We start from the raw sequence: 26,091 nt of genomic DNA on the forward strand, positions 1-26,091 counted from the left end.
GCAAATACTGATGGACATGTCCATGGTGACACCTGCATTATGAGCTCATCGCTAAGGCTAAGTGAGGTTATTCGTGACTTTGTAAAAGAAAACAAGTTTTGATTCAAGGAGAGCATTTTCCCGTGCATTCAGTCCACTTTACAATCTCCATAAAACCAAAGCAACCTGGACAGAGCAGAAATGTATATGTATTTATATGTCCGTCATCACACACATATAAACTGGAGGACATTTGTATCTGTGTGTTACCACTTTAATGCGCAACCACAAACTTTTCATGTGTCTCTCTTGTCATTGCAGCATAGCTGTCCTGCAGCTGTTCTGACCTCAGCACACTGTAACTGCAGCGAGTCCCTCGAACCTGGTTAGAGCTGAGAATGTGCAGGGACACAATGGGCCAGTCTTGTGTGTATGACTGCTCTTCACAACATATGTGCTGACACTGATTTGTACAATTTAACACATGACTTATCATCCTCTCCATGTACATAATCAGGTTTATGGCACATGATGAGTCTAACAGCCGAAGAAGCTCTGTGACTTTATAAAGTCATGTAAAAATTAAAAAAAAAAAAAAGACCTTGGCTTTTTGGACAAAACAGACATTTGATCATTTTTGATTTGCCACCAGATAAAAGTGATTTAAAAAAAAAAAAAGGAAAACTTTAAAATGGTTTTGAATGGATTTTATGTTTCCTTCTTATATTTCACTGAAGTTTAGACAAATATTAATTAATAATATACATATTATTATTCAGCAACAGCACAGTACAATCTAAATGATTCAATCAGGGAGTCTTTTTTCTGAAAATAAGTTGTGTTTTCAATTTAACAAATACATCTTCAATCAATCTGTAATAGATTTTAACACTGACAACACAGTGGTTCCTCCCACTTCACCCCACCCCCACACGCAGAGTATCTGTCCCTCACACTGAAACCTTCAGGGCAGTCAAAGCAGACATTTGAAGCTGTTCTGTTGTTCCAGTGGACGACTGCATTTGAAGTGAGAGGAAGAGGAAGCTCGGACAAAGCAGCAGGAAGCAGAGCTGGTGAACGAAGATCAGAAGCAGCTGGAGATAGTGGACTGAAAAATGTCTCTGGTAGACAAACACGGATTTGTGCATTGAAGAGAAAACAGGTTTTACCTGTACTTGAATTCATACGTGGATTGGACCTAAATGCAGCTCGGTAAGTCAAAACCACTCTGTGTTTCTCATGAAATCTATAATAAATCAGCTTTATAGAAATAGACTGACGGTTAGGCAGGTGAAAAGAAAAAGGTGTTAACATGAGGTCAGACAAGTAAAAACTCCCAGAACTCCAAGTTCTTATTTGACCAGGTCTGTGTTGTGAAGTTGACCAGACGGATCCAGAGTTTAAAAAAATGATGCCTGCAGCCTGAATGAGCCCGAAGCAGCCCGGTTAGCAGTGGTTCAGAGAACAAACACGATATAAAAACAGACCCTTTACACTTCCATGTTCATCTATTTGAAATGATTGCCGAGTCAAAACGACTCAAAGCAAAACTGGAATGACCACATTAATGTAAAATATTTGAAAAATAGTTTTATAACTTCAAGTAACATTGATAATAATTATGCTTTATTTTAAAAAATTTCCCCTCGGGGATTAATAAAGTAAATACCTACCCTACCTACCTACCTATTTATCTCAACAATTCGTGATACATGTTAAAAATGAGTTTAGTCACCACAAAAGCATGGCCCTTTGCAACACTTCATCTTGTTCTCACTCCTGAAAACCAGCAGTTTGTTCCTCTCTGTTAAAGACATGCGCAAGAATCAGGATCCCAAAATAGGCAAGCAATTATTTCTACCTCACTCCAGTTCTTAGATGTACGGTGATTTTTAATAATTGAAATCATAAAAATGACTCCAAAACATAAATTCTGTGTCATTTGTTTACGTACATTGTTTATCATCTTAATTAACTTTTTTCCGATTGAAATAACTTGAAAAAATCAACAACTTCAATACTATGTACTTACTGTTTCATACAACAGTAAAAGAAACACAACATCCTCCTACAAGTTTTAATTTTCTGAACCTCACTCATTAAAACTTCTTAAATCCATGTTTCCCAGTTTTAAAAGCCAGCAGACTGTATGATGATATTGAATAAACATGTGTGACAGCAGAGTGGATAACAAAAATATTCTGCATTCTGTAATATTTCACCCCAATAACCAGTACCACTCTTCTGAGGATATGTGTAATCTCTTGGTTTTTTTTTTTAACCCTCAGACGTCTTGAATATAACAAAATCATCATATGACATAGTAGCATATCGAACTGTTTATCTTTTAACATCCTGTTTCATCTGTAAATCTGCAGAGAACCTGTTGGCTTCTGTTATACAATATACAACGGAATAGAACAGAACAGAACCGAATCGAATCGAATCGAATCGAATCGAATCGAATCGAATAGAATAACCACAGATGTTGTGATATACTGCAGGGCTCTATGTCAGGGGTGGGCAAACTTTTTGGCTCAGGGGCCACATTGACTTTTAAAATTTGACAGACGGGCCGGGCCAGCACCAGATGCATACATATCAAACATAAACATAAAAAAGGCATTACAGCAGGGGTCTCAAACTCGCGGCCCGCGGGCCAATTGCAGCCCGCGAGACGATATTTTGTGGCCCCCACCTTAACATGAAAGTTTAATGTTAGTGCGGCCCGCGAGTTTTCTATGAATGGCACTTTCCAGTGTTGTGTGCGGAGCTGAACGAACCGACCAATCACGGTGGGGTATTTGGCTCTCGGGGGCGGGACATCGACCGGGCTTGATGCAAGCAGAGAAACATTTCTCAATGAGTGAAAGTGACAGCAGCGTTGCCATGGAGAGTTTTCTTCCGGGCCTGGCTGGCTGCCTCGTTTCTATCAGGCAAACGTGGACATCCGTCCCAGCGCGCTGCGTTCACAACACTTCAAAAAATAAGTTTTTTAAGTTGCTGCCCAGCGGGACATTATACGTATATATGTCTCTCTCTGACAAAATAAATCAAAGTGATGCGTACGCGGCGAGATAAAAGAAAGGAAATAATGTAGTCTAATGTGGTCTGCAGTCACATACCGACACCTGTCCGTCGGCAATAACAGTCCCCGATAACCTGGACCAATTATAGGGTCGCACCGTTATTTGGGGGTCATTATTTTGTTATTTGCATTGCCTCACACGATGAACACGACATATATTTCTAGATGATGTCATAAACACGGCTAAACATGACAGTGACACCAAGTGGAATTAAAATATATTCCACAGCCCCAAACATGTCTTTTTCAAAGCCTGCAGTGAAGAGAAAGGTCGGTGATGAGCACAGACAATCCCAGGGAAAGTGGGAGATGCAATATTTCTTTGTTGAGCACAGGGGCACCCCGACGTGTCTTATTTGCACAGAGAAAGTTGCGGTGCACGAGGAATACAATTTGAAACGTCATTACACAACTAGACATGCTGAGGAGTACGTAAACTACCAGGGAGATGAGAGAGCCAACCGGGCTGCAAATCTTAAAACACGTCTACTGAGGCAACACGATTTCTTCAAGAAAGCGACCAAAGAGAATAATGCAGCAGTCGAAGCTCGCTGCGTGGTTAGTGAGATGATTGCTGAGGCGGGAAAGCCGTTCACAGAAGGTGAATTCGTCAAAAAGTGCATATTACAGGCTGCAAGTATCGTCTGTCCGGAAAAGAAAGGTCGGTTTAGCAACATCAGCCTTCCTGCCAACACCGTAGCAGAGCGCATTTCTGACCTGTCAAGTAACATTTATGATCAACTGTGTGAGAAAGCCAAATATTTCAGTGTATACTCAGTCGCTCTTGATGAGACCAAAGACATCAGAGACACCGCCCGGCTCGCAATGTATGTCCGTGGTATCGATGACAGTTGTGAAGTGATAGAGGAGTTGCTCACAGTAATCCCAATGCATGGCCAGACCACCGCTCAGGAGATATTTCACCAGCTGTGTGATGCCATGGAGAATGCCGGTTTGCCATGGAAGAGGTTTGTTGGAATAACAAGCGATGGAGCGCCATCAATGACAGGGAGGACAAATGGACTGGTGGCACTTGTTCCAAACAAACTGGAAGAGGAGGGTGCAGAGGAGGCCATTGCTCTGCACCGCATTATCCATCAGCAGGCCCTTTGCAGCAAATGCCTGAAGTTTGACAATGTGATGTCTGTCGTTGTGAAATGCATCAACCAAATCAGATCCAGGGAAGGTTCTGTGCTTGTTTAGAGGAAATAGAGTCCGAAGATGGGGATGTGCTCTACTTCACCGAGGTACGTTGGCTCAGCAGGGAAACGCCTTGAAGAGATTTTTTGAGTTGAGAGCAGAAGTGAAAGCCTTCATGGAGAAGGATGGGATGGCTGTTCCTGTGCTAAGTGATCCCAAATGGCTCATGGACTTAGCTTTTCTTGTTGATATCACACATGAGCTTAATGTACTGAACAAGAGTTTACAAGGCAACTGGTCAGTGCTGCCTATGACAACGTGAGAGCATTCTCCACAAAACTGCTGTTATGGAAAGCCCAGCTCTCTCAGACAAACCTTTGCCATTTCCCAGCATGCAAGGCACTCGTGGATGCAGGCACACCATTCAGTGGTGAGAAGCATGTTGATGCCATTTTGAAGCTACAGGAGGAATTTGATTACAGATTTGCAGACTTCAAGACGCACAGAGCCACATTTCACATTTGTGCGGACCCCTTCTCCTTTGATGTGCAAGATGCCCTCCTGTGCTTCAAATGGAGCTCGTTGACCTGCAGTGCAACTCTGACCTCAAAGCCAAGTTCAGGGAGGTGAGTGGAAAAGCAGACAAGCTTGGGCCATGTTTGAGAGAATTGAGCCCCAGCTTCCCTGAGCTTTCCCGAGTGTTCAAGCGGACCATGTGCCTTTTCGGGAGCACATACTTGTGCGAAAAGCTCTTCTCCACCTTGAACTTCAATAAGTCCAAGTACAGGTCCAGACTTACTGATGATCATCATACTGAGGGTCTCAACTGCTTCCTCCCTCAAGACAAATGTGGCTCAGCTATGCGAGAGGAAGCGCTGCCAGGTCTCTAGCAGCAAGGAGTAGGCAAGAGAAGCCATGTTCAGAAGAACAGTTCATGTTCTTCAATGTTCCATTCATGTTCAGGACAATTCATGTTCAGAAGAACCCATTGAGGTTAAAGAACTGTTAATAAAGACGTTTAAATCTGAATACAGCAGATATAGAAGACTGAAGAAACCACACATAGTTGCTGACTAGAGAAATCTAATTATTATTATTTTATTTATTACTGATTTATTTACTTAGTTACTTATTAATTTGTTTATTTATTTTTTCATCTTATTTTGTGTTAAAAAAATAAAAATAAAGACATTTGAGAAGATTGGAATTTTTTTTTAACAAAGCTTTTCTTGTGGAATACCCGATGCGGCCCAGCCTCACCCAGACTCTGCCTCCAGCGGCCCCCAAGTAAATTAAGTTTGAGACCCCTGCATTACAGTGTTCATACTTCCATTCACTTTTAGTGGGAACAGTGTTGTTGATCACCTTCTTTGTCAGAGCATCAAAGTCTGCTGTTAGTTTGGTTGTGTTCTCAGAACAGATCTGAGGTGTTCATCACTCAACTGGGATCTGTGAGGTGCTTTGTTGGTGTTCATCACACTACAAGTCTGTTCACACACAGTAGAGACAAACAACACCAGGATCTTTTTGCTGAAATTTGGCTGCTTTAATGAAGCATAAAACTCATCCAGTTTAAGAGAGTTGAACTTCTCCTTTAAGACGGTGTCACATTGGAGATCAATCAGTTCCAAGTCTTCGTCAATCATCTCAACATGGCGAGTCACCGTCCTGCGTGATGAGCTCCTGTTTTCTAATTTGTTCTTGTTCTCAGGCCTTCGTGCTTGAAAAAGTATTTAGTCGTCCGTTCCTTATTAAACACTCGGGACTCGCTGTCGACTTTTCTTTTCTTTGGCCCGTTCATTGTTGCAGATGTGTTCAGAGCAGCAGCAGAGTAACAACAGAGAGCAGCCCGGCCTCCGCAAAATCAAGTCAATGTCTCACTGCGCCTAGTACGCCACCTGGTGGACCGCCAGGTATTACAGGACAAGGTCCAATGAATGCAGTCATAATTATGATATGATTTGATTTGGGCAATTCTGTACCAATCTTCGGCGGGCCGGATTAAAAAGACCAACGGGCTGGATGTGGCCCGCGGGCCATCGTTTGCCCACATAGAGTCTATGTCATGCTGCATGACGACTAGTTAAAGCACACATTACCTGCTCTGTGACACACTGCAGGGCTCTATGTTACTATTTTATTAGTTCTAGTATTATTATACATGCTGGCTCACTGTCATGGCTTACTGGTACAGTTGATATATTAACAACTTGTGTAGAGACTCCAGTTCCTGTGATTAAAGTAAGTTGAACTTATCTGTATTGTCTGAGAAAGAAAGTAGGCTGCTGTAGAAAACTGCTGAGTGTGTAATCTCTAATATGTACCTTTCAAACATTGTGACCTGCTGGGTGTCAAATATTAACTCCTGAGCAGTGATGTACATTAATGTGTGATTCTGTTCTCACTCCAATCCATCACACTGCAGAAAAAGTTCAAATTAAAGCTGCAGGCCAGTTTCAACACAGTTCACATAAAACTATAAAGATTAAAGATGACACTTAGGACTCAAATTATTTTTGTTTTGTTTTGAGTGGGTGAAGACCTACCAGCAGTGGAACTTAAAGGAGCAGTCCATTTTAAAGTGTGTACAGGAAAATCTACGATAAATCAAAAGGCCCTTGATGGAGTCTGAGTTTGGTTTGTCCCTTCTACGCTACTGTAGACGCATGCTCGTTCTAAGGTAGTGGAAACTGAACAACTCTCAGTTTCAGGTGATTTTACACTAATGAAAAAACAGTTATGAATATAATATTCCATTTCTGCCAATATAACTTCAATAAAACTAAAGTTATTATTTTTGGTGCAAAAGAAGAAAGAGTAAGAGTAGAGAGAAGTAAGAAGACAATTCAACTTAATCGTTGATTCAGACTTGAATTTCAGGAGTCACATAAACAAGATTATCCTTCAAAGATATCATTAAGTTTAGACACATGTACATGTATGTATCTCCTGTAGACTGGACTATTCACAGGTCTGTGTAAGACATTAATCAGACAGCTTCAGCTGGTTCAAGCTGCTGCTGCAGGTTGAATTCCTCAGGAACTAAAAAACCTCAGGACATAACTGTAGTTCTGTAATCACTTTAATTGTTTCTGAGAAGATCAATTTCAAAATACTTTTACTTGTCCATAAATCATTGAATGGCTGAGGTCTAAAACACCAGTCTGATCTAGGAAACGTAGGTCTATAACGCCAGTCTGCTCTACCAATCGTAGGTCTATAACGCCAATCTGATCTACGAATCGTAGGTCTATAACGCCAGTCTGATCTACGAATCGTAGGTCTATAACGCCAGTCTGATCTACGAATCGTAGGTCTACAACGCCAGTCTGATCTACGAATCGTAGGTCTATAACGCCAGTCTGATCTACGAATCGTAGGTCTATAACGCCAGTCTGATCTACGAAAAATAGGTCTATAACGCCAGTCTGATCTACGAAACGTAGGTCTATAACGCTACTCTGATCTACGAATCGTAGGTCTATAACACCAGTCTGATCTACGAAACGTAGGTCTATAACACCAGTCTGATCTATGAATCCAGTGCTGCAATCCGCTGAGGTCATTGTTTGGGAGTAGAAGCTGTTTCCAGACAATATGAAAGAGAAAATTTCTTCAGCATTAACTGAACACGTTTAAATCTGACTGTCTTCATCGTTTGCTGATGTCTCAACGGTTTTCCATGTGTTTTGTTTTTTAATTGTTCTTACCTGTTTTCTGGTGGTGACTCCTTTAGCTCTTGTTGAGTTTTATTGTATTTCTGTCGAGCACTTTGGGTTTCCTTGTGCATGTTAAGGTGTTACATCAATAAATGTACCTTACCTCACCTTCTCCAACACAGTAAACCTTGAACTACAAACCTTAAACAGTTTCGGTTTTTGTTGGACTTCGTGCTGGATTTGTGTTTGTCGGTGTCCTAAAAAGGGGATTTGGTTCTAAACTGCAGCAACAAGTGGTCATCGTCAAGAATTTGGTCTGACATCGACCTTGGAGGGTGAAAGCAAAAGGGAAAGATGTTTTTTTTCCATTTGCATCAATATTCAAAACAAGTAAAAACATGACATGTTCTGTTGAAACGTAGGTGTTTGATCCCCCACCGATATTCAGAAAAAACACTTCCTGTGTTGGGTTTTCCCATAAAGAGACCTTCCAAAAAACATCTCAACAACAGTCAATTCAAAATCACCTTTGAATGGGTTTTATGTAAAAACTAAATACTCCTTTAAAGCACCATTTGATTCAATAAATACTTAAAGGATCATAAATGAAAATGAAGAGTGATCATTTACATGGACAATAGAACCTGCCACAGTCTGCTTCAGACTGGATGTCGAGGCCTTCCACGGTTAGAGCTATCTGGTTGGCTGAGTCCTGTTTTTAGGGAAAACATGCTGCAGTAGAAACATGTGTTCAGGGTTAGTGTGTTGTGTAGCAGCATTGTACCGACATCAGCAACTTCTCTGCTCTGTGTCTCTGTTGGACTAAAGCCCTTCTATTATACTTCATTTTGCAGAGTTGGCACATTCACAGCTTCCTTTGCAGTGTAGTTAGCCACTGTGATGTACAGGGTGTTTTACAGTGTAGTTAGCCACTTAAATAGTGACCAAATATTAAGACAGTAAACCATCTGCTATTCTTTGTGTGACCAACAATGGTAGGAAGAGGCAGGTTTGATATGACACTAAACCATTTTGTTGTTTTTTTTGGGGGGGGGGTGGTGTCAACCCCTAGCAGCATTGCACCTGTCAGCCAAGAGCACAAAGAGGAAGCTGTGGCCTGTCACCTCCCGAGCAGCCATGTGTGTCACGCAGCTGGTAGAGAAATGTGTTGCATTCAGCAATCAGTGGAAGAAGAAGAAGCGTGTTTCCATCATGTGAATTCGACCCTCTAACACAGTTCATGGCTGTTTTACACCAGTTACAGCAACTAGTTACTGGATGAACACACTGATGTGAACATCTGGCCTGTGTGATGGGAAACTGCCTTTCACTGTATTTTAACTGTACTCCCCTTACCCTCACCCCACTATCATAACATACAAAAGGGAAGACAGAAAATAAATAAAAGAAAAGAGAGAAACAAAAACAGAAAAAGGAGGGAAAACAACTTGTACTTTTGTACTTGTACTTGATAGTGAAAGCACAATGTGTAATCCTGACCCAGGGACAAGTGCAGGAACCTCAACATTGCCAAAATGCTGTGGAGGTTCGTGGGTTAAGGTTAGGGTTAGCCTATCCACATGTGACCCTAGGTGTTGACTGTTTGCACCATCCTCAGCACATGTAGATGCACAGAGAATAGTGATGTGAACCTTGACAACATCATGGTTGGTCCATAATTAAAGGGAGCGGGGTTGTTTGCATTATGTGGCCCAGCTGACTATATTATATACTATTATATTACTATGTGCTGCCCAAGCAGGCAAAACGATGTCTATATTTCTGATCTCGTTTCTCTCTTTCTTTTAGCTGTCATGTGGTCTGACGACATTAAGACATCACAGAAGACACAAGAAACACAAGGAGTTGGAGGACAGGCTTTAAACTAGCAGAGATCTGAGGAGAGAAGGAAGAAGCACCATTTGGATATTTGTTAGGTGAAGGAGAGCCTCAGCTGCAGCCTGATCACAATGAAGCAGAAGAGTGGAGGGAGATCAGTCATGGAGCACCCGGACTGTTGAAGAGCCAAACAAAGATCTACTGGATATAACAACCACAAAAAGAGAAGCCAGTAGGAAGGACGAAGGAAAGAAAAGAGATAGAGGGAGAATGAAAAGAAGAATATGAGAAGGAAAACGATACGTAAAGGAAGGAAGCACAAGAGAGAGAAAGTAAGAAATGAGAGTCTGAAGAGAAGTCAAGCTTGAAGGTTAAAAGAAGATCAAAAACCAAACTGTTCTTTCAGAAAAAGAAGAGGCAGGTTCAGACGAGGAAAGATCCCGGACGGTAGAAGATCTGCACCATCAGCAGTAGTCGTGATGTTGATGAAATTTCGTCGTATCCGCAAGTGCCAGCGTGTTCAGCTGTTGACCACGAGCCTGTTTCTGTGTGTGCTGATGGTCTCCTGGGAGGACCTGGACTATCATGTGGTCAGCCACATGAGATCCTACACCTACCGCTACCTGGTCAACAGCTACGACTTCCTCAACTCCTCTCTCGCCATCACGTCCAACCGTCATCACAGAAAGGATGGTTCTAGCAGCGAGGCCGGGTCAGTGAACTATCAATACCTCATCAACCACCCGGAGAAGTGTGGAGGTGGAGGTGGAGGAAGCGGGGACAATGTCCTTTTGCTTCTCTTCGTCAAATCCCCACCGGAGAACTTTGAGCGGCGCCAGGCCATCAGGGAAACGTGGGGGAACGAGAGCTTCGTTCGGTCGGAGCTGAAGGAGAGCGTCAGGCTGGTGTTCGCCATCGGCGTTCATCCGGATGTTGGGAGGAGATCCGGGCTGCAGAGTGCTCTGCTGCAGGAGGACCGGGTCAACGGAGACCTGATCCAGCAGGACTTTGAGGACACGTTTCATAACCTGACAACCAAACTGATCCTGCAGTTCCACTGGAGCCACGCGTTCTGCCCACAGGCACACTTCCTCATGTCTGCTGACGACGACATCTTCGTCCACATGCCTAACTTGGTGAAGTACCTGCAGCATCTCCTGAGCAGCCAGTCTGGGGCTAAAGACCTGTGGGTGGGACATATACACAGGGGAGCCCCTCCAGTCCGCCGGAGAAGCAGTAAATACCACGTTCCCTTCGACCTGTACCCCTGGCCCTCCTACCCAGACTACACTGCTGGAGCAGCCTACGTACTTTCAGGGGATGTGGCCGCAAAGATCTACCGGGCCACTCTGGTGCTCAACTCCTCCATGTACATCGACGATGTTTTCATGGGAATATGTGCCAAAGCCATGGGAGTCTCTCCACAGGAGCACGTGTACTTTTCAGGGGAGGGCAAGTCTCCGTATCACCCCTGCATCTATGACCACATGATCACATCGCACGGACACACCGCGGACGTGCGCTCGCTGTGGCAGGTGGCAACAGCCCCGACGGCATACAGCCGCTCCAGAGGCTTCATGGGTAATCTGTACTGCACAGCAGTGAGAGTGATGCTGCTGTGTCTTCCATGTTACCAGAGCACCTACTCCTGTTTTGCTGCTTTTACATAAATGCTGTTTATGTGATGCAAAGACTGCTGAACGCTCAATCTTCCACGCCCACAAATGAGAGCAGCAGTCTGACGTTTTCTCTCTCGTGTTTCATTTCAACTCGTGCTGAACCAACGGTGTGTATGCTCTCCATAATAAAGACCAAAGCTCTTGTGTGAAGCAAACAAATATGGTCAGTTGTTCTTCAGTCATGCGCAGCATCAGTTTTCACTGGGTTGAATGTGTGTTTCTATTTCCATGAGGCTCACATCCTCAGAGCTGCATGCTTCTGGTTTATGAAGAGCATCTGCCTGGAGATTCAGGGAGGATTTATAAACTAGATGTTGAATATAATGATCTACTGTTTCACTTTGGTTATTGATAAAGTGTACAGGCACCCCACTCCAAGTCAAATGTCAGATTCCATGATTTTATCCTGACCGTCACTGACTAAAAAGCAGAAACTTCCCGACCTGTAATAAATTCTGCTGAGCAGAAGGGAAACAGGCATTTTTTTGTATTCTTATCAATTTGCAAGCTCACAGGTGTTTTACTTCTCACTGCTTAACCCATCTGCACAATACTGATCACACACGACGTGGCCTACACACAAACACACTGACCCTTCGGATGGGAACCAGCATGCTTCTTACTGTTGGTATGGCAGCGAGCTGTTCCCTCTCCCATATTTAATAGATCTATCTTAGTTTTACAAACTTCACATTTAGCTTTTCTGTCGTCTATTTTTATCACCCGCTCTTAGAAGTCCTCATTTTGAAGCCAAAGCTCTTGAAATCTAAACTTTGCATGGTTTTCTTGGGACACATCTTTACTGAAGTGCTGCCACTTGTTGACACAAAGGAGATAAAACCACTCAGGAAACACTTGAAATAATGTGATAAAAAAAAAAGACTACATGGAAAATATTATATTTTGATAAATGGCAACTAAAAACAACAAAATTCCCTGATATTCCCCAAAAAATGACGAAAATTCTGGGTTTATTTCTTGCTTTGCACACATGAAGGATTACAACATGTGTAGCGTACATGCTTTGAAGTATCCTTCTCAAAGTGCCAGAACCACATGCCCTCCCCAGGTATCTCATTTGACCCTGGATGTACCTCCTCCCAGTTCTCAGCCCCACGTCTTGAGACAACGTGAACTTTTGTTAAACTGCTCTGGCCCTTCTTTTCACCTTTTTACCTCACAAAAACCCAAACCTTCTGTCACAAGTGACGATATCCACACCTTTTATGTGAATAAAACATGTCACTTTGGAGACAACATCCTGCCAGCCGAAAACCACAGGACATCCTTTTAATCCCGTTTTGGGTCACAACCGCTCCAATACACCAACTCCACAGTTGATACTCTCCAGACGCCCGATGACCTCCAGGATGGACCATCTCCAAGATCCACGTCTCCCTCATGTGGTCATATTCCACCAAACACTCACCAACTACAAGAACAAAATATGGACGTTGTGATTCCTACTATAGACCTGCTATAATGTTCTCTGATGATTCTGCTCACAGCGTGACTGATAGAAAGTGTTCTGTATCAAAACTATGACTTTACATCAATATGCGGACACTCTCTACTCCTCTCTCACTCACTTTCACGCGTTCACTCTTCCCCGCCTCTTTCACCTCTCTCTCACTCTTCCCCGCCTCTTTCACCTCTCTCTCACTCTTCTCCGCCTCTTTCACCTCTCTCTCACTCTTCCCCGCCTCTTTCACCTCTCTCTCACTCTTCCCCGCCTCTTTCACCTCTCTCTCACTCTTCTCCACCTCCTTCACCTCTCTCACTCTTCTCCGCCTCCTTCACCTCTCTATCTGAGTAATTAGGTAGAATGACATTAGGTCCTCATGACACCTCCCCCTTATGACACCTCCTCCTCATGACACCTCCTCCTCATGACACCCCCCGAGACAGGGTATCGATAAGGTGAATTTGGACACCCTGATCCTTGTCCATCCTCTTCAGCTTAAAAGAGGGAGACTCAAGCCGATCATTCAGATTCACTCAGATTTCGATTCTATTTAGTTTTCTCATAGATTCATTTTAACTCTCTTCCTTCGTTTCAAGACTCCTTCAAATTAATTTTCGCTCCTCTTACAGTTTTCAGTTATTTTTGAGTTTCGCTAAGTTTTGACTTAGTCATATCTGCCTTTTTGTTAAGCTTTTAGCGCACATAGTTAATCAAAGTCTTAGAGTACTTCAGCAACTTCGATGATTACGTACTTATTTCAACCCATTTTGACGAGCCTGTATCACTATCAGTAATTTTGTTAACGCTGCGAGCAAGGCCAGCTCTAAGCACTCATGAGAGTTATAAGAAGTGCCGATTAGTAAAATCAACAACCCAAGCCTCCACCTGCCGACGTCCAGCCTGACCGAGACGTCTCTGCCTGACGGACACCATAGGACCTCAAGGGCCAGCATCTGCCAGATGAACGGATCGAAAGCTGAGAACGGGAGGAAACCCCCGTTATTCGACTCCCATCCACCGGACCTCTGAGCGACACCATCCGGACCCGTCTCCGGCCCGTGGTCACAATCATCACAAAGTAGGCTGGTTTAAAGTATCATTATAGACTTAAATTCACTCATTCAATCCTCTGCCCGTTAGCCCGGTTGCAAATTACCTCTTTCAGTTCACCATCAGTAATCAGAAGTAATTTGTGCATTCTCATTCATATAAACATGTCTATCATTTAATCATTTACTGAGAAGTTATATAATAAATCCTTTTTAATTAGACCCAACCGTGTCGTGGTGATATCCTCCTGAGTATATCAAAGGATTTGAGTTCCGGTACGAGAATTCCGATTTAGATTATGATTGACTAATTTTATATTGATTTTACATTTATAATTTGTCCAATATTGGACTGGTGCCCCTTCTAATAAGGAGAGCAAGATTTAATCCCTCACGAATTAAATTGACATCACGCTACAACATCCATGAACCAAACATGTTTATCTGTTGTGTATAATTTATTAATATGTTCCTAAAGGTTTCATCTCTTATTATCTAGCAGCAGTCTGGCAGATGTAGCTTTACTCCAACTGACTGGCTGCTGTCCAAAAGGAAATGTGTGCTGCACTTAGTCAACTGAATGGAAATGAATGTGTTCAATGTGAAAACAAACACAAAGTTCATTTTCCAAGAGGAGATCAGCTACAAGTTTGTGACATTTTCTAACTGATACAATAAAGGAGCTATTTATCTACATTTCAAGGTCCCACCCTGCTTCGTTTCCTTTGGTGACCAGATTCCTCCTCCTCCTCCTCCTCTCCTGTCACTCGTCTTCCTCAATAGCTCTGCTCTGCCGCATCCTGTTAACTGTGACTTTGATTGATAAAATCCTGAGACGGGCTGAGTTATCATGACCTCAACACAGTAAGCTATAGTCACACATTAAACAAACGATGTCATCGAGCTGATTGTTGTTGATTCTGTCATTTAATCTCATTTGATCTACTAAAACTATGAAGCTTTTCATATGTGGACATCTAAAAATTCTCATACCTAAACAACAAAACAGGTTGTCTTCCAAAACGGCCAATCTGATTAATTCAAAGTGATCAGCTGCTGTTGGCTTTGAGTGAAGCCAGGTCAGATCTGAAACCAGGCTTTTTGAATCATGTTGTGATTATCTGCAGAGAAATAAGGTACAAAAAAGATGTATTTTCTGTTGCTAAATTTGGAAAACGATGGAAAAATAATGAACTCATCATACTTGTCAAATATTGGTCTATCTGTTGCACAACATGGTTCTATAGTCTCAGTTACAAACGTCTCTGTACCTTTATCTTGTGACCTACGACCTCACTCTACTATCTACAAAATCAGATATACAGAGGAAGTGGAGGTAACTGTCAACTGTTTGTCACACTGTATAAAAGCTGAACTACGGAGGAGAGACTTCGAGCAATGCTGGACACCTTTCTTTGAGTGTACATGTATTTGCTCCTTCTTGCAAGAATAAATGTCCGACGTGTTTGATTTTGAATCCAGCCTCGGAGTCATTTTTCTAACAGAAAATCATTAAGAGAAATTTTGTTTTTGGAGTGCAACAGTGTATTCATCTCACAAAAATAAATACTTGTCAATAATGGTGAACTTAAAAAAAAAAAATCAATGTCACAAAATTGTAATTAAACTTTTAAAACCCGTTTGACTAGATTGTTGCTGCAACATAGATATTAATATATTTAACAGCATTAAATCATCTAACTGGCCCTCGCTATGCTTTTTGGAGGTCAGGGATGTTTTGTTTTTTCAAAGCTAGAATGGTAGGAAATTAAAGTAACTATATATAGAAAAATAAGAGCCAAAACTCCCCTTGTCCACTTACAAAGGTGTTTGCCTCGTTCTTCTTTGACCTGTATGTTTCCTCACCGTTCAAAATGAGGTGCTCATAGAGGCTATCTTAAATTGATATGCTGAAGGAGGAACTTTTATATGTGCTGACCTTGAATCAAACGGATGAAGAATCATGGTAAATGTTCTACAAGCATGGTGTCATTTGCGTCCAGCAAGTTTTGAAATGCAAACTATTCAAGGAGGGAAAGAAAGTATGCAAAAAGTCAGATTCTTACCAAACTGTCCGACACCACTGTAACATGGATGTTAATTGTTACACCACCCATGTCAGAGATGGGCTCTTTACATGCTTGTTAAGTGCTCTAACTCCCTATAATACAGCACAGGTCCTTCAAACCCTAAACAACATGATGCTCTATAATTAATATTGTATGTTCCAGTGAAACAAAGAAGTTCATGTGGATTGCGTTAGAGAACGACAGCGGTGTGTCTGTCCTTACCTGCGTCTGTTGGACAGACTCTCCTCAGTCTCATTGGTCACAACAACGTGGGTGGAGCCTCCCTGGCTCTCCTCATGCATCACCTCAATCTGTGATACGCAAACACAAACATATACATTTCATTTCTAAAGGAAGGCCTTTGTGTATTATGCAGCTACCACTGCATCATTCCCAGACTGAATGTTATTTTTGACCACTTTCTACATTGTACAATTCTAAACACATCAAAACTATAAAGATTATGCAACCCGGTATGATGGCAAAGCAGGAAATAGACATGCCCATCCACTGCTGCCGAACCTGAGAGCTGTGGCAGTTACACGTTTTTCTGTAGTCGACCGACGTGTCGATTACACGCTTTGTATAGTCATCTAAAGACACATGTATCTCTGGCAAAGACAAGATCATTTGTGTCACCAACCAATCAGGAAGTGTCTGGGTTGGTCGTATAAATCATTTTGGGACAATAGCATCTTATTTTGAGATCAAGAGGGATTCAAGAGAGCTTTAACGTTTATAACATGGGAGCGGAGACGGCACCTTGATGCCTCCCTTGGTCCTCCGTATGTTCTTCTTCTTGTTCAGATCACTTTCAGCTTGCTGCTTGCTGATGTTGGAGTTATCAGAAGCTCTGCGAGCAAGAGCTGAAATGAAGGGAGAGGACCCCGGATGGGGAACCGTGTTATTACATACATGGAATTTAGATCATACAAACGCAGACGTACCCTCCATGTATTTAAAACATGTACATTAGCCCACCCTGCTAGTTTACAGTTCAGGCTCTCACTAATTCTCAAGCCAGTAAAAGTTTCACCCTTTAAGTTGGAGATTATTTTTTTGAATTAAAAACATTTCCAGGTTTGTCAGTTGTCGCGACTTTACATGTTCGACCAACATTTACAGCCAAGATTAAAAAAAAAAAAAAAGACACACTTCCTTTTTAAATCATCATCATCAGACGGGATCGATTTACATTTTTACTTCTACGTGTTAAAAATTAAAAAAAAGAAACAGCATAAATAACAGCCATCTAACTGAGTGAGTGACACTGATTCAACATTTCTTCTTGGCTTCATGATCTTCTGCAAAAATGTTTTTTACAAAAACATCCGACTCACGCTGCTGGTTCCCTGCGGTTCTGGGCGGGTTCTTCAGGGAGGGCCGTTTAGGGGAGGACTCGGGCCGGGGGGCGACGGGCTGGATGGGCCTCGTCTGTTTGGCCGACAGTCTCTTCAGACTGACATGCCGCTTCTCAAACATCTCCTGGACGTCCTCCAGTCGCTTCAGCGCCTTCAGGACACTCGCCTGCAGGTATGAAGCCCAACGTCATCACTTGTCATCATTTTTGGAACCAAACATCCAGCCATCCTGTAAAGTGAACTTCTTGTGTACCTTGATATCCTCTGATAGGATGACCTCATACTGGTTGTGGAGGTTTTTCAGCTCAGTCAGTTGGTTCTTTTCTGCGGACTCCAGAAAGAGTTCGATGTCTGTCAGTGCTGACTCAGCACCTTCCTGGGACTGACACTTATCCACAGCTTGGGAAGCCAGCAGGTAGATGCCCGACTCACACCACTGGTTCACCTGCAGGAATTCAAACAGGTTCCCAGAGGGAAACATTTAACGTAGCTGACATCCTCCCTTCACACGCGGTGCCAGTCTGAGGCGCTGCGTTTAAATGCTCGTGGCAATACATATGTTTGAGTAGAACACAAACAGGGATGTAAAATATCACATCACAGCACCCTATTTATCATTACAATATATATTCAGTTAATGGAAAGAACAGTTACAGTGTTTGAAAGAAGCTGCTAACAACAATTAGAAAACACACAACATACTTTCACCTCATAAAGTTATGGCTAACATACAACAGACTGAAAACAATTCTTTTGGATGTTTATTTCAAAATGTTGCTTTTAGCTGTGGAGTGCTGATGTGAACTTCTGTGGATTCTTCACTACAACTGTTCTTTATGTTATATTGCTGTTATTTTATATTAAGAATGTTGTTAATTATTACATTAAAGGTGCCTCTCTCTGAAAGGCGTGAAGAGTGCATACACTTTTCCATCCCTTTTTTGCATTCAAATCAGAGTGAATATTCAACTCATGGATAATGTTGTCGAAGTGCAAACCTCACAATTTCTACAGAACCTTCGTAAAGAGTAGAAGAAGCAGCAGGAAATACAGATGATACATTTAGGGATGATGATAAATGTGTTACTATACAAACACAACACACACGAGTAGGGTGGGACCTTCACACACACAGTGACCAGGATGTAACTCAACGAAACACAACCACCTGCTAAAGTACTATCATCATAGAATTAGCGCTCACACTGTGTTGCTGCTGATCATACAGCACAAATGTGATCACAGATCGTTTCCTTGTATGTTGGGGAAAATTGCTGACATTAAACCAAACTAGGAATTAAATTCATTTTTTTGCATGTTTTTTGCATGTTTGTTTGCTGCTGCATGTCCTTGTATGAGTAACAAACTGAGTGTTGGGTGTTGTGTGTCTATCAGCACATTATATCTTATTTTGCACCTTTAAAATGAAAGTAAAGTACTGCCCATTAACTTAAGACCAGATTTGTGTTGGTCATTTGGTTGATTTTTGCTCACTGCTTTTGAGGATCTTTATTTATTTGATCGTTAACCAGACCGACTCCGAAGGAAAAAGTTTCTTTAAGTCTTGAGAAGAATCTCCGGTGAGTGACGGATGCGTTGCTAAGAGTTAGCCGTTGCTGTAGAGCTACAAAGAAGGACAGTTATTTAGTTGGGCTAAAGATACCGATCAGGAGAGAACAGAAAAAAAAACCAGTCGGAGATAAATATTAATTTGTTGATGAATATTATTTTACGTGGTTGATATCTGTGATTGTGGAGCTCCATGTACGGGACGGGGCTAGCTAAGCACTGGGGGTTAATGCGTCGGGACCTGTTGAACCGAGTGGGAACGATGACGTCATGTTCTTGTTTTAGCGCCAGAAGTTAACGGTCAGATTGAGAACAGCTGTTGAGTGTGTTGCTTAGCAACGGTGGACGTTTAAATAATGTCTGTTAGGTATAAGTGATATATGTCACTGAGACATGAGTACATGTGTGTGTGAAATATGTTGGTATGTTATATTGACCATAGTGAATATTATATATATATGTGTGTGTGTAATACTATATTACTGGTCATTTACTGTTACACCAACAATAGAGTTTAGAAATTATAGTACTGACATCGTATTAAATTCTGCTGTATGCAGATTGTTTTTGTTTTGTATGGATCTGTGATGGAGACAGCGATCCCCAGAAACCTCCACAGAGCTGGAGCTGAGTGACCCTGTGATCCCTGATCATCTTCTCCGTGGGTGAAGCTGCATTTGGGCTTCTTGGATTCTCCTGCCGGAGCACCGACGAGCAACAAGATTGAGATAAGAGTTAGTCTGAGAGCCTCCAGACATAAACTACCCGGGTAGTAGACTGAAAGACAAGAGACTGAAACTGACTGACTGTGAGAGAAATACCGGTATTGGGGTTATTATTTGAATTTGTTATTTTTCTTTTATGCTGTTCCCTTGATTTTCTGTGTTAATAACTATAATAAATTGCAGTTCAGTTCTTTGTCTTAAGCTGCAAACATTTGCCGTGTTTCATTCACTCCCAGAGCGACCTAAAGACAGTCCTAAACTAAAACACAGGAAATCTACTGTGTTACATAGACTACATATGCATGTAATAATTTTTTCAGCACCAGTACGTCTGTATTCAATAATGTGTTAAAATGCCAAAATTGATCATTTGGAAGACCTGAAAAAACACAAAAAGTTAACAGCAAAATGATCAAAGGCAGAATATATGATGCAAAGAAAGAATTCATGTGAAGTCATGGAGAGTGAAGTTACACACCATGACATGAAGGCAGGTCTGATGTCTGTAAACACGCATATCATACGTCGTATCATATCCTCACCTTATCGATGCCCATGTGTATCTGCAGGGATTTGGACAACACATCTGTCTTTTTCTTGGCCTCATTGCTGAAGTCATCACAGACCCGCCGCAGCTCCACACATTTGGGTCGAATGGAGTCGACGGCGTAGTGGTTGCTCTGGATCAGCTGGTCCCCGTGCTGTGCATGAAGCTGGGCCTTTTCTAGTGTGGGCTGCAAGAAAAGTACGTTAGACACTTTAAGTTTTGGAAACGAACTCTTCATTGTCCACAGCCAACTGTTCTGACACCTTTCTGTGACTTAAGTAACTCCAAAAAAAGTCTTTTTAATTTGGAGCATTGCTTGAAAGTTAATACATTTCTTTGTTGACATGTTCTTATAAAATTGAATGTATTTACCCCCAGGCTCATGATGAAGGCCTATATTTCATCCCAGAGTAAAGCCGGTCGAAGCACTAATCCAGGTACATTTGCATTTTGGTACAATACCAGGGTCTTTTTTCCTGGATGGTGGCCAGCTCCTGTTTTTGTGGCTCAACGTGGAACAAGGGGTGTCGGTGAAGGTGTACCGCACTTAGACCCGGTTGGAGCTGGACTACTTTAGTGTCAACATCTTTCTCACTATATTGGATGAGTTATCATTGTTTACTTTAACATTTAATTAATAATTAAATAGCAAAGAAAGTTATGAGTTAAATGATCCACATTGCTCCCTACTGTGGGCAGCTCTTCTCATGATAACCAGCTGAAGAGGCATTTATATTATTAGTTATTTCTTCCAAAACCAATACATGGTGCCGCAGCAGTTTAGAAGATGAGAGGAGCTGATTGGTCATGATTGAACTTGACTCCTAATTGTTTCTTCAACCTACTTTAACACCGCAACACGCATGTGCCTGTGTTTGTGTTCACTAAAAAAGTTTAAAATGGTAAAATACACAACTGATGAAGGGTTCCACCATACAGTCACCTCTTATGGAGGATAGTTTTAAATATTGATGTTAATGATTAAGAAATCATTTACTTCTTTAAAGATCAGCTAATAAACCAGCTATGAGGGTTTAGGTGTGTGTGTGTGTGTGTGTGTGTGTGTGTGTGTGTGTGTGTGTGTGTGTGTGTGTGTGTGTGTGTGTGTGTGTGTGTGTGTGTGTGTGTGTGTGTGTGTGTGTGTGTGTGTGTGTGTGTGTGTGTGTGTTTCTACTTACCTGAGCCTTCTCCTCCAGTAATTTCAGTTCCTTTAGCAGGTGTTCAACTCTGGCCACACAATCCCCGATACCTGACAGGCTGTTTAAGGTGTCCATTGAACTGTCAAGAGACACTTTGACCTAAAGGACCACAGAAGGGACAGAGACAGAGGTCATTAAAGGTCATGACCCACGCTGCTGTTGGAGTGAACATTTCCCAACATTAAGACCGTAGGGATGAACGAGGACTGTTTGTTAGTGTGTGTTAGCAGCCGGTGTGGCGCCTTGCTTCTGTCGTGGAGCCTCTAACCAGACTATCTGGGTAGTCTCAGAGAACAGAAGCTCACTGCTGCCTGCCGATCTCAGTATGAACTGTACAGCTGGTTCAAATGTTAGTGATGCTGGCTTTAGTGTGCTGAGGGTCCACAGTGGGCTTTGGTGTGAACAGGGGATTATTTAGTGGGTAGAGATTCGAAGACGGCTACAACAATATTTTCCTTTAGTAACTGGACACTTCTGTCTGTGTTGGGTCACTTTTACTTTTATGTAATTAAAGTTTAAATGCTTTCAGTGTTGTTTAAAAAAAAAAAAAGTTGTGATAGTGTTTCTTAAGAGCCTCAAACACAAATAGTGAAGATGCTCAGCTCAGGTTTCATTTACAATCCATGATGTTAGTCCCTACTTCTCAGTGTGTAGAATGTAATGCATGAAAAACATGCTTGGATTGTATTTTAATTTGTCCAGTTGACATTGAACTAATCAGTAACATTAAAAAGTCAGTGATCCCTGCGTTTCCCACACCTTCAACTCCATAAGATTAGAATAAGGGTTCCAGGTTAGGTGCCAATGGTCAGAACTTCAGGGAGTGACCATGGGAAATAATGTAAATGTAAATCTTATTCTAACCTCTGTCTTAGGTCTGGTGTTCTCTTGGTTATTGAAGTGTGAGTGAAAGAAATCACTGTAAAGAGAATCAAGTTAATTAAACCTAAAACAAACCTTTGAATGCAAAAATAAGTCTTCAAGATCCCAAAATGTCTTCAAAGGATATGCAGATAACTTTTTAACCTTTGATCAAAAGTGTTTGCAACCAGAGAGAGATTCCACAAATTTCACCTGCAAAACTTTTTTCTGCCTAAAAAGAGCATATAGGAGGAAGTACAGTTTGACATTGAACATAAAGACAAAGTTTCGGCCTTTTGGAATAATGAGCTCTGGACAGATGAGAACAAAGATTTGCTCAGTAGCGGGAGACGTTTGGACTTTTCAACAGGAAAATGATCTGAAGCACACGAGTAAATCCACCAAGAGCTCACAGAGAAGAACTGGAAGGTTTTGGGATTGAGTCTAAGGCCCTATTTGAATCCCATTGAAATGTTGTGATGGGATGTAAAACAGGCAGCACACGTAAGACAACATGCAAACACCTTTGCAAATGATAGAATTTTAAATGAAATAATTGTGCAAAGCTTCAGCAGCTCATATCAGGGACCAAGGAACACATGAAAAAAGTATTTCTGTTAAAGGGGGAGAAATAACTTCTGATGCCAACAGTGTAAGAACTTTTTCTAAAGAAGAATATCACATCTGTTGATATTTTTGTTGAATGATTGAAAAGGTTCATGTTTTCTTGTGGTCTGCAGCACTGGACATCACATCTATCTGTAGGCACTGCTTGAAAGAATCAAATGTTTGCTTGTCTGTTTGTGCCAAAAACAACAATAATTTCCAGAGCAACAAAAGATATTTTTGTATTGGTTCATAAATGTTGCTGAATGAAGCTCCAGACTCACTCTCGCTCCTGTTTCTATTTCATGTTCACAATATTTCCTCAGTCCATCTAGACTCTTCACTTTTAGAATATTTTTCCATCCAAACACGTCACCACTGATTATGTCTAATTACCCTCCGGTCTGTCCTTTTAGTTTGTCATTGTGATTTAGTTCTATTAAATACCGTATTAAGAAACACAAAGTGACACCAAAAATGTAAAAACTACACTTAAAAATATCAAATGATAACATCAAACATTTGAAAAATGGAGGACACAGACTCCACTGGACCACTTGGAGACTCAGCCGGTCGGTGTTTTGTTAGGTTGTTTTTTACAGCTGAAGTCTGATGAAGCTGTTTGTACAGGAAACATCCAAAGTGTGCAGGGCAGAGGCAGACAGGCTGACGTAGCAGCAGATATACCTCTCTGAAGTCCTGCTCAAAGTGACGTAGCAGCAGATACTGTTAATAGTGACGTAGCAGCAGATATACCTCTCTGAAGTCCTGCTCAAAGTGACGTAGCTGCAGGCACTGCTCCAGTTTCAGATGGTGTTTACACCAGAACTGTTCGAAGGCGTTCTCCGTCTCATCCAGCTGAGCGAGGAGCCTGAAACACACGACAGGAACTTCATTACATTGCCTACATCATGTTATACGAGGATATTATGTCGGAGATGCCTCAACGTCCGTCACCTTTCCACGGTGGTTTGGTTCTCCATCTCGTCTGGGTTCAGTTGATGATTGTCAGACTTGCCTGCCTGCTCCTTGATACACCCGAACAAGGTGGTGCCCTGCTTCAACGCCAGCCTCAGTTCATCCTGAGGTAGAGACATAGAAAACATTCAGATCATCTGTAAAACAGCAAATGTCTGCATCTCATTTCTACCTATTATTGGAGTATCTAATGTGTATCTGGCATGTTATTTGGAGCATGTATTGCACTGTGTTTACATTGACATGTCTGGTTTGGCAGAAGTGATACTACAACTTGTAAGGAAAGGTAAAGACGTAATGACAGGCAGTGACACCAACAGGACTCCATGGACTCTTTTCAACAGACCAGCTGAAGAGGCTGATGTTACCATATGCATGTTATACTGTACTTACTTTACTGTAATACTACTATACTTCACACACGTGGACATGTGACAGAATCCATTGTGGAATGGCACTTTGGCATGCTGATGCTCCCATCACCTCTCAATATTCAAAGTAAAGGGAAATTGAGAAAGATTTAACTTTATGTAAATACCCTGCCGTGCAGGGAACACCAAGCTGCTGACCAACACGCTAAGACCAGTTGCTGTCATTTTTAATCCAGGTGGAAATGCAAACCTCTGCTTCTCTCTCAAGTTATATTTGACTGGCTGCAAGTATTTGAAAGTCAATGGAGTAAATGGTGATTGTCACATCAAATGCTATCAAAAGTTCTGATATAAGTTTACAAGCAGTTGGATGTGTCCGAGCTACAAAAGTTTGAATGTTAAAAGAAGTGTATATTTGTGTTGATTTATCCTAAGAAATTATAATGCTATGTTGCTATCATAATTTAGTCTACATTTCGTAGAATACGTTGTTTTTTTTTAATCTGACTGTCTGTTATAGTTTTTAGGTTTTTTTGGACTTTAAGCTTTGCAAAAATGTACGAGTCAAAACTATTTATCTGCTAAACAAAAGAAGTTGCTATGAAGTGGAAATACTCTTCCAGGGAGGCAACAGGTGAAACAAATTACATGAAACACAATAAAGTGAGTTGTGAGGGTCTCTATCACCATTCATGTGTTGGGTGGTTTCGTGCTCTTCATCACCTTGAGGTTGTTGTGTTTGTCGGTGTGGGCTATCAGGAGGTCTTTGGTGCACTGGACGTCATTAGGAAGCTCCGTCTCTGCCAGGTCGGCCCCAAACTTCTGTAACATCTGGGCTGTGGTTTTCACCGTCATGGCAAAGTTCTCGATGGCCTGAGGAGAAAGATGCACCCGTCACTCAGTAGAATCCTAGAAAGAAACTGACCATAAAGATCCAATCTGTAGGGTCTTTACAAAGACAAGATTTGCTCACAGTGCGGTGGTGTATCCACTGACTGTGACAGTAGTCCAGGCTTCCTCCTAACTCCCGGGTCAGCTGGCCTTTGTCCACGTAGCCATGGAGGTCCGACAGAGAGTTCAGCATCACAATCTGCAAACACAGTGCATCACTATGATCATGACATACATTATAAAACAGTAAGACTAGCAGTGGTAAAAAGACTTCATTACAGAGAAACATGTTATTTTTTTATTACATGATATTTACAGTGATGATGTCATCAGGGTGAGCTGGGTGTGTTTACAACTTTCATTACAGAGAGTCTGAGATGAAAGATGTGTATTAGGTATGGTCTGACAAACAACAGTATTTCTTCATGTATTTATTATTAGTGTTGCATTATGGGAAGTGTACGATGCAATGTTTGTGGAAGTACCACGGCTTGGCTGGAACCAGTACAACAAAATGTGCTTCAAGAAAGTGTTCTGCAAATTCACTTGTTTAAAAAATGTATATTTAACACATTATTTATGCTGTTAACATCTTCATGCTCTGTATTAATTAGACTATTATTGTGTCATGAGAGTTTAAAAGTCATCATTTCCCTTTAGTTACACCTCAGGATCTCTTCTCCTGGACTATTTAAAGAGTCAGTGCAAACAAATCATCCTCTATGGAATAAAATTATGCAGAAAATTTATATTTTTAATGATGACCTCTTATTTATCATCTGATCTGATGAATAAATGTATTCTTTGATTCTGAGGCCACAGATTTATGTTGTATGTCTATATCTATATCTATCTATATATTATATCCATCTCTGGTCTCTTATATACCAAATATGTCCAAACCACCAACAGTTTCCATGGATGCCCTGATGTTGGTTGAATTCTGCCTGCCTGTTTTGTGTTGTGCTTTGGGTTCTTACCGGTACCTTCATTTTATAGTCATCTTTGTGCAGCTT

At 41.6% G+C, this 26,091-nt stretch overlaps 2 protein-coding genes across 8 annotated transcripts in view; one reads left to right on the forward strand and one right to left on the reverse strand.

Annotated features, from left to right (window-relative positions):
* Window positions 1-26,091, reverse strand: part of mcf2l2 (MCF.2 cell line derived transforming sequence-like 2) — a 95,873-nt gene that overhangs the window by 38,916 nt on the left and 30,866 nt on the right. For 6 of the 7 annotated variants that reach the window (XM_069724994.1, XM_069724987.1, XM_069724989.1 and 3 more), the window contains 11 exons: window positions 26,056-26,091; window positions 25,158-25,274; window positions 24,908-25,057; window positions 23,793-23,917; window positions 23,592-23,706; window positions 21,348-21,467; window positions 20,165-20,356; window positions 17,582-17,773; window positions 17,308-17,494; window positions 16,730-16,833; window positions 16,190-16,278 (listed from right to left, as the gene is read on the reverse strand). The exon at window positions 26,056-26,091 is cut by the window's right edge and continues 84 nt beyond it. In XM_069724994.1, the coding sequence (XP_069581095.1) occupies window positions 16,190-16,278; window positions 16,730-16,833; window positions 17,308-17,494; window positions 17,582-17,773; window positions 20,165-20,356; window positions 21,348-21,467; window positions 23,592-23,706; window positions 23,793-23,917; window positions 24,908-25,057; window positions 25,158-25,274; window positions 26,056-26,091 (1,427 nt within the window). The remainder of the gene's footprint in view (window positions 1-16,189; window positions 16,279-16,729; window positions 16,834-17,307; window positions 17,495-17,581; window positions 17,774-20,164; window positions 20,357-21,347; window positions 21,468-23,591; window positions 23,707-23,792; window positions 23,918-24,907; window positions 25,058-25,157; window positions 25,275-26,055) is intronic. The other variant, XM_069724988.1, reaches the window with a different exon arrangement.
* Window positions 973-11,500, forward strand: LOC138636770 (lactosylceramide 1,3-N-acetyl-beta-D-glucosaminyltransferase A-like). The gene is made up of 2 exons (XM_069724995.1): window positions 973-1,191; window positions 9,676-11,500. The coding sequence occupies exon 2, from the start codon at window positions 10,185-10,187 to the stop codon at window positions 11,373-11,375; it is 1,191 nt and encodes a 396-aa protein (XP_069581096.1). The 5' UTR covers window positions 973-1,191; window positions 9,676-10,184; the 3' UTR covers window positions 11,376-11,500.

This window comes from Brachyistius frenatus, unplaced genomic scaffold, assembly GCF_029030835.1.
Source record: "Brachyistius frenatus isolate BFR_SWC_R1_liver_20210118 unplaced genomic scaffold, ASM2903083v1 Contig_404, whole genome shotgun sequence".
Classification (NCBI taxonomy): domain Eukaryota; kingdom Metazoa; phylum Chordata; class Actinopteri; family Embiotocidae; genus Brachyistius; species Brachyistius frenatus.

What these genes read in the sequence shown, in the direction of transcription:
- LOC138636770 (XM_069724995.1), top strand. Translation starts at nt 10,185, where the DNA reads ATGTTGATGAAATTTCGTCGTATCCGCAAGTGCCAGCGTGTTCAGCTG.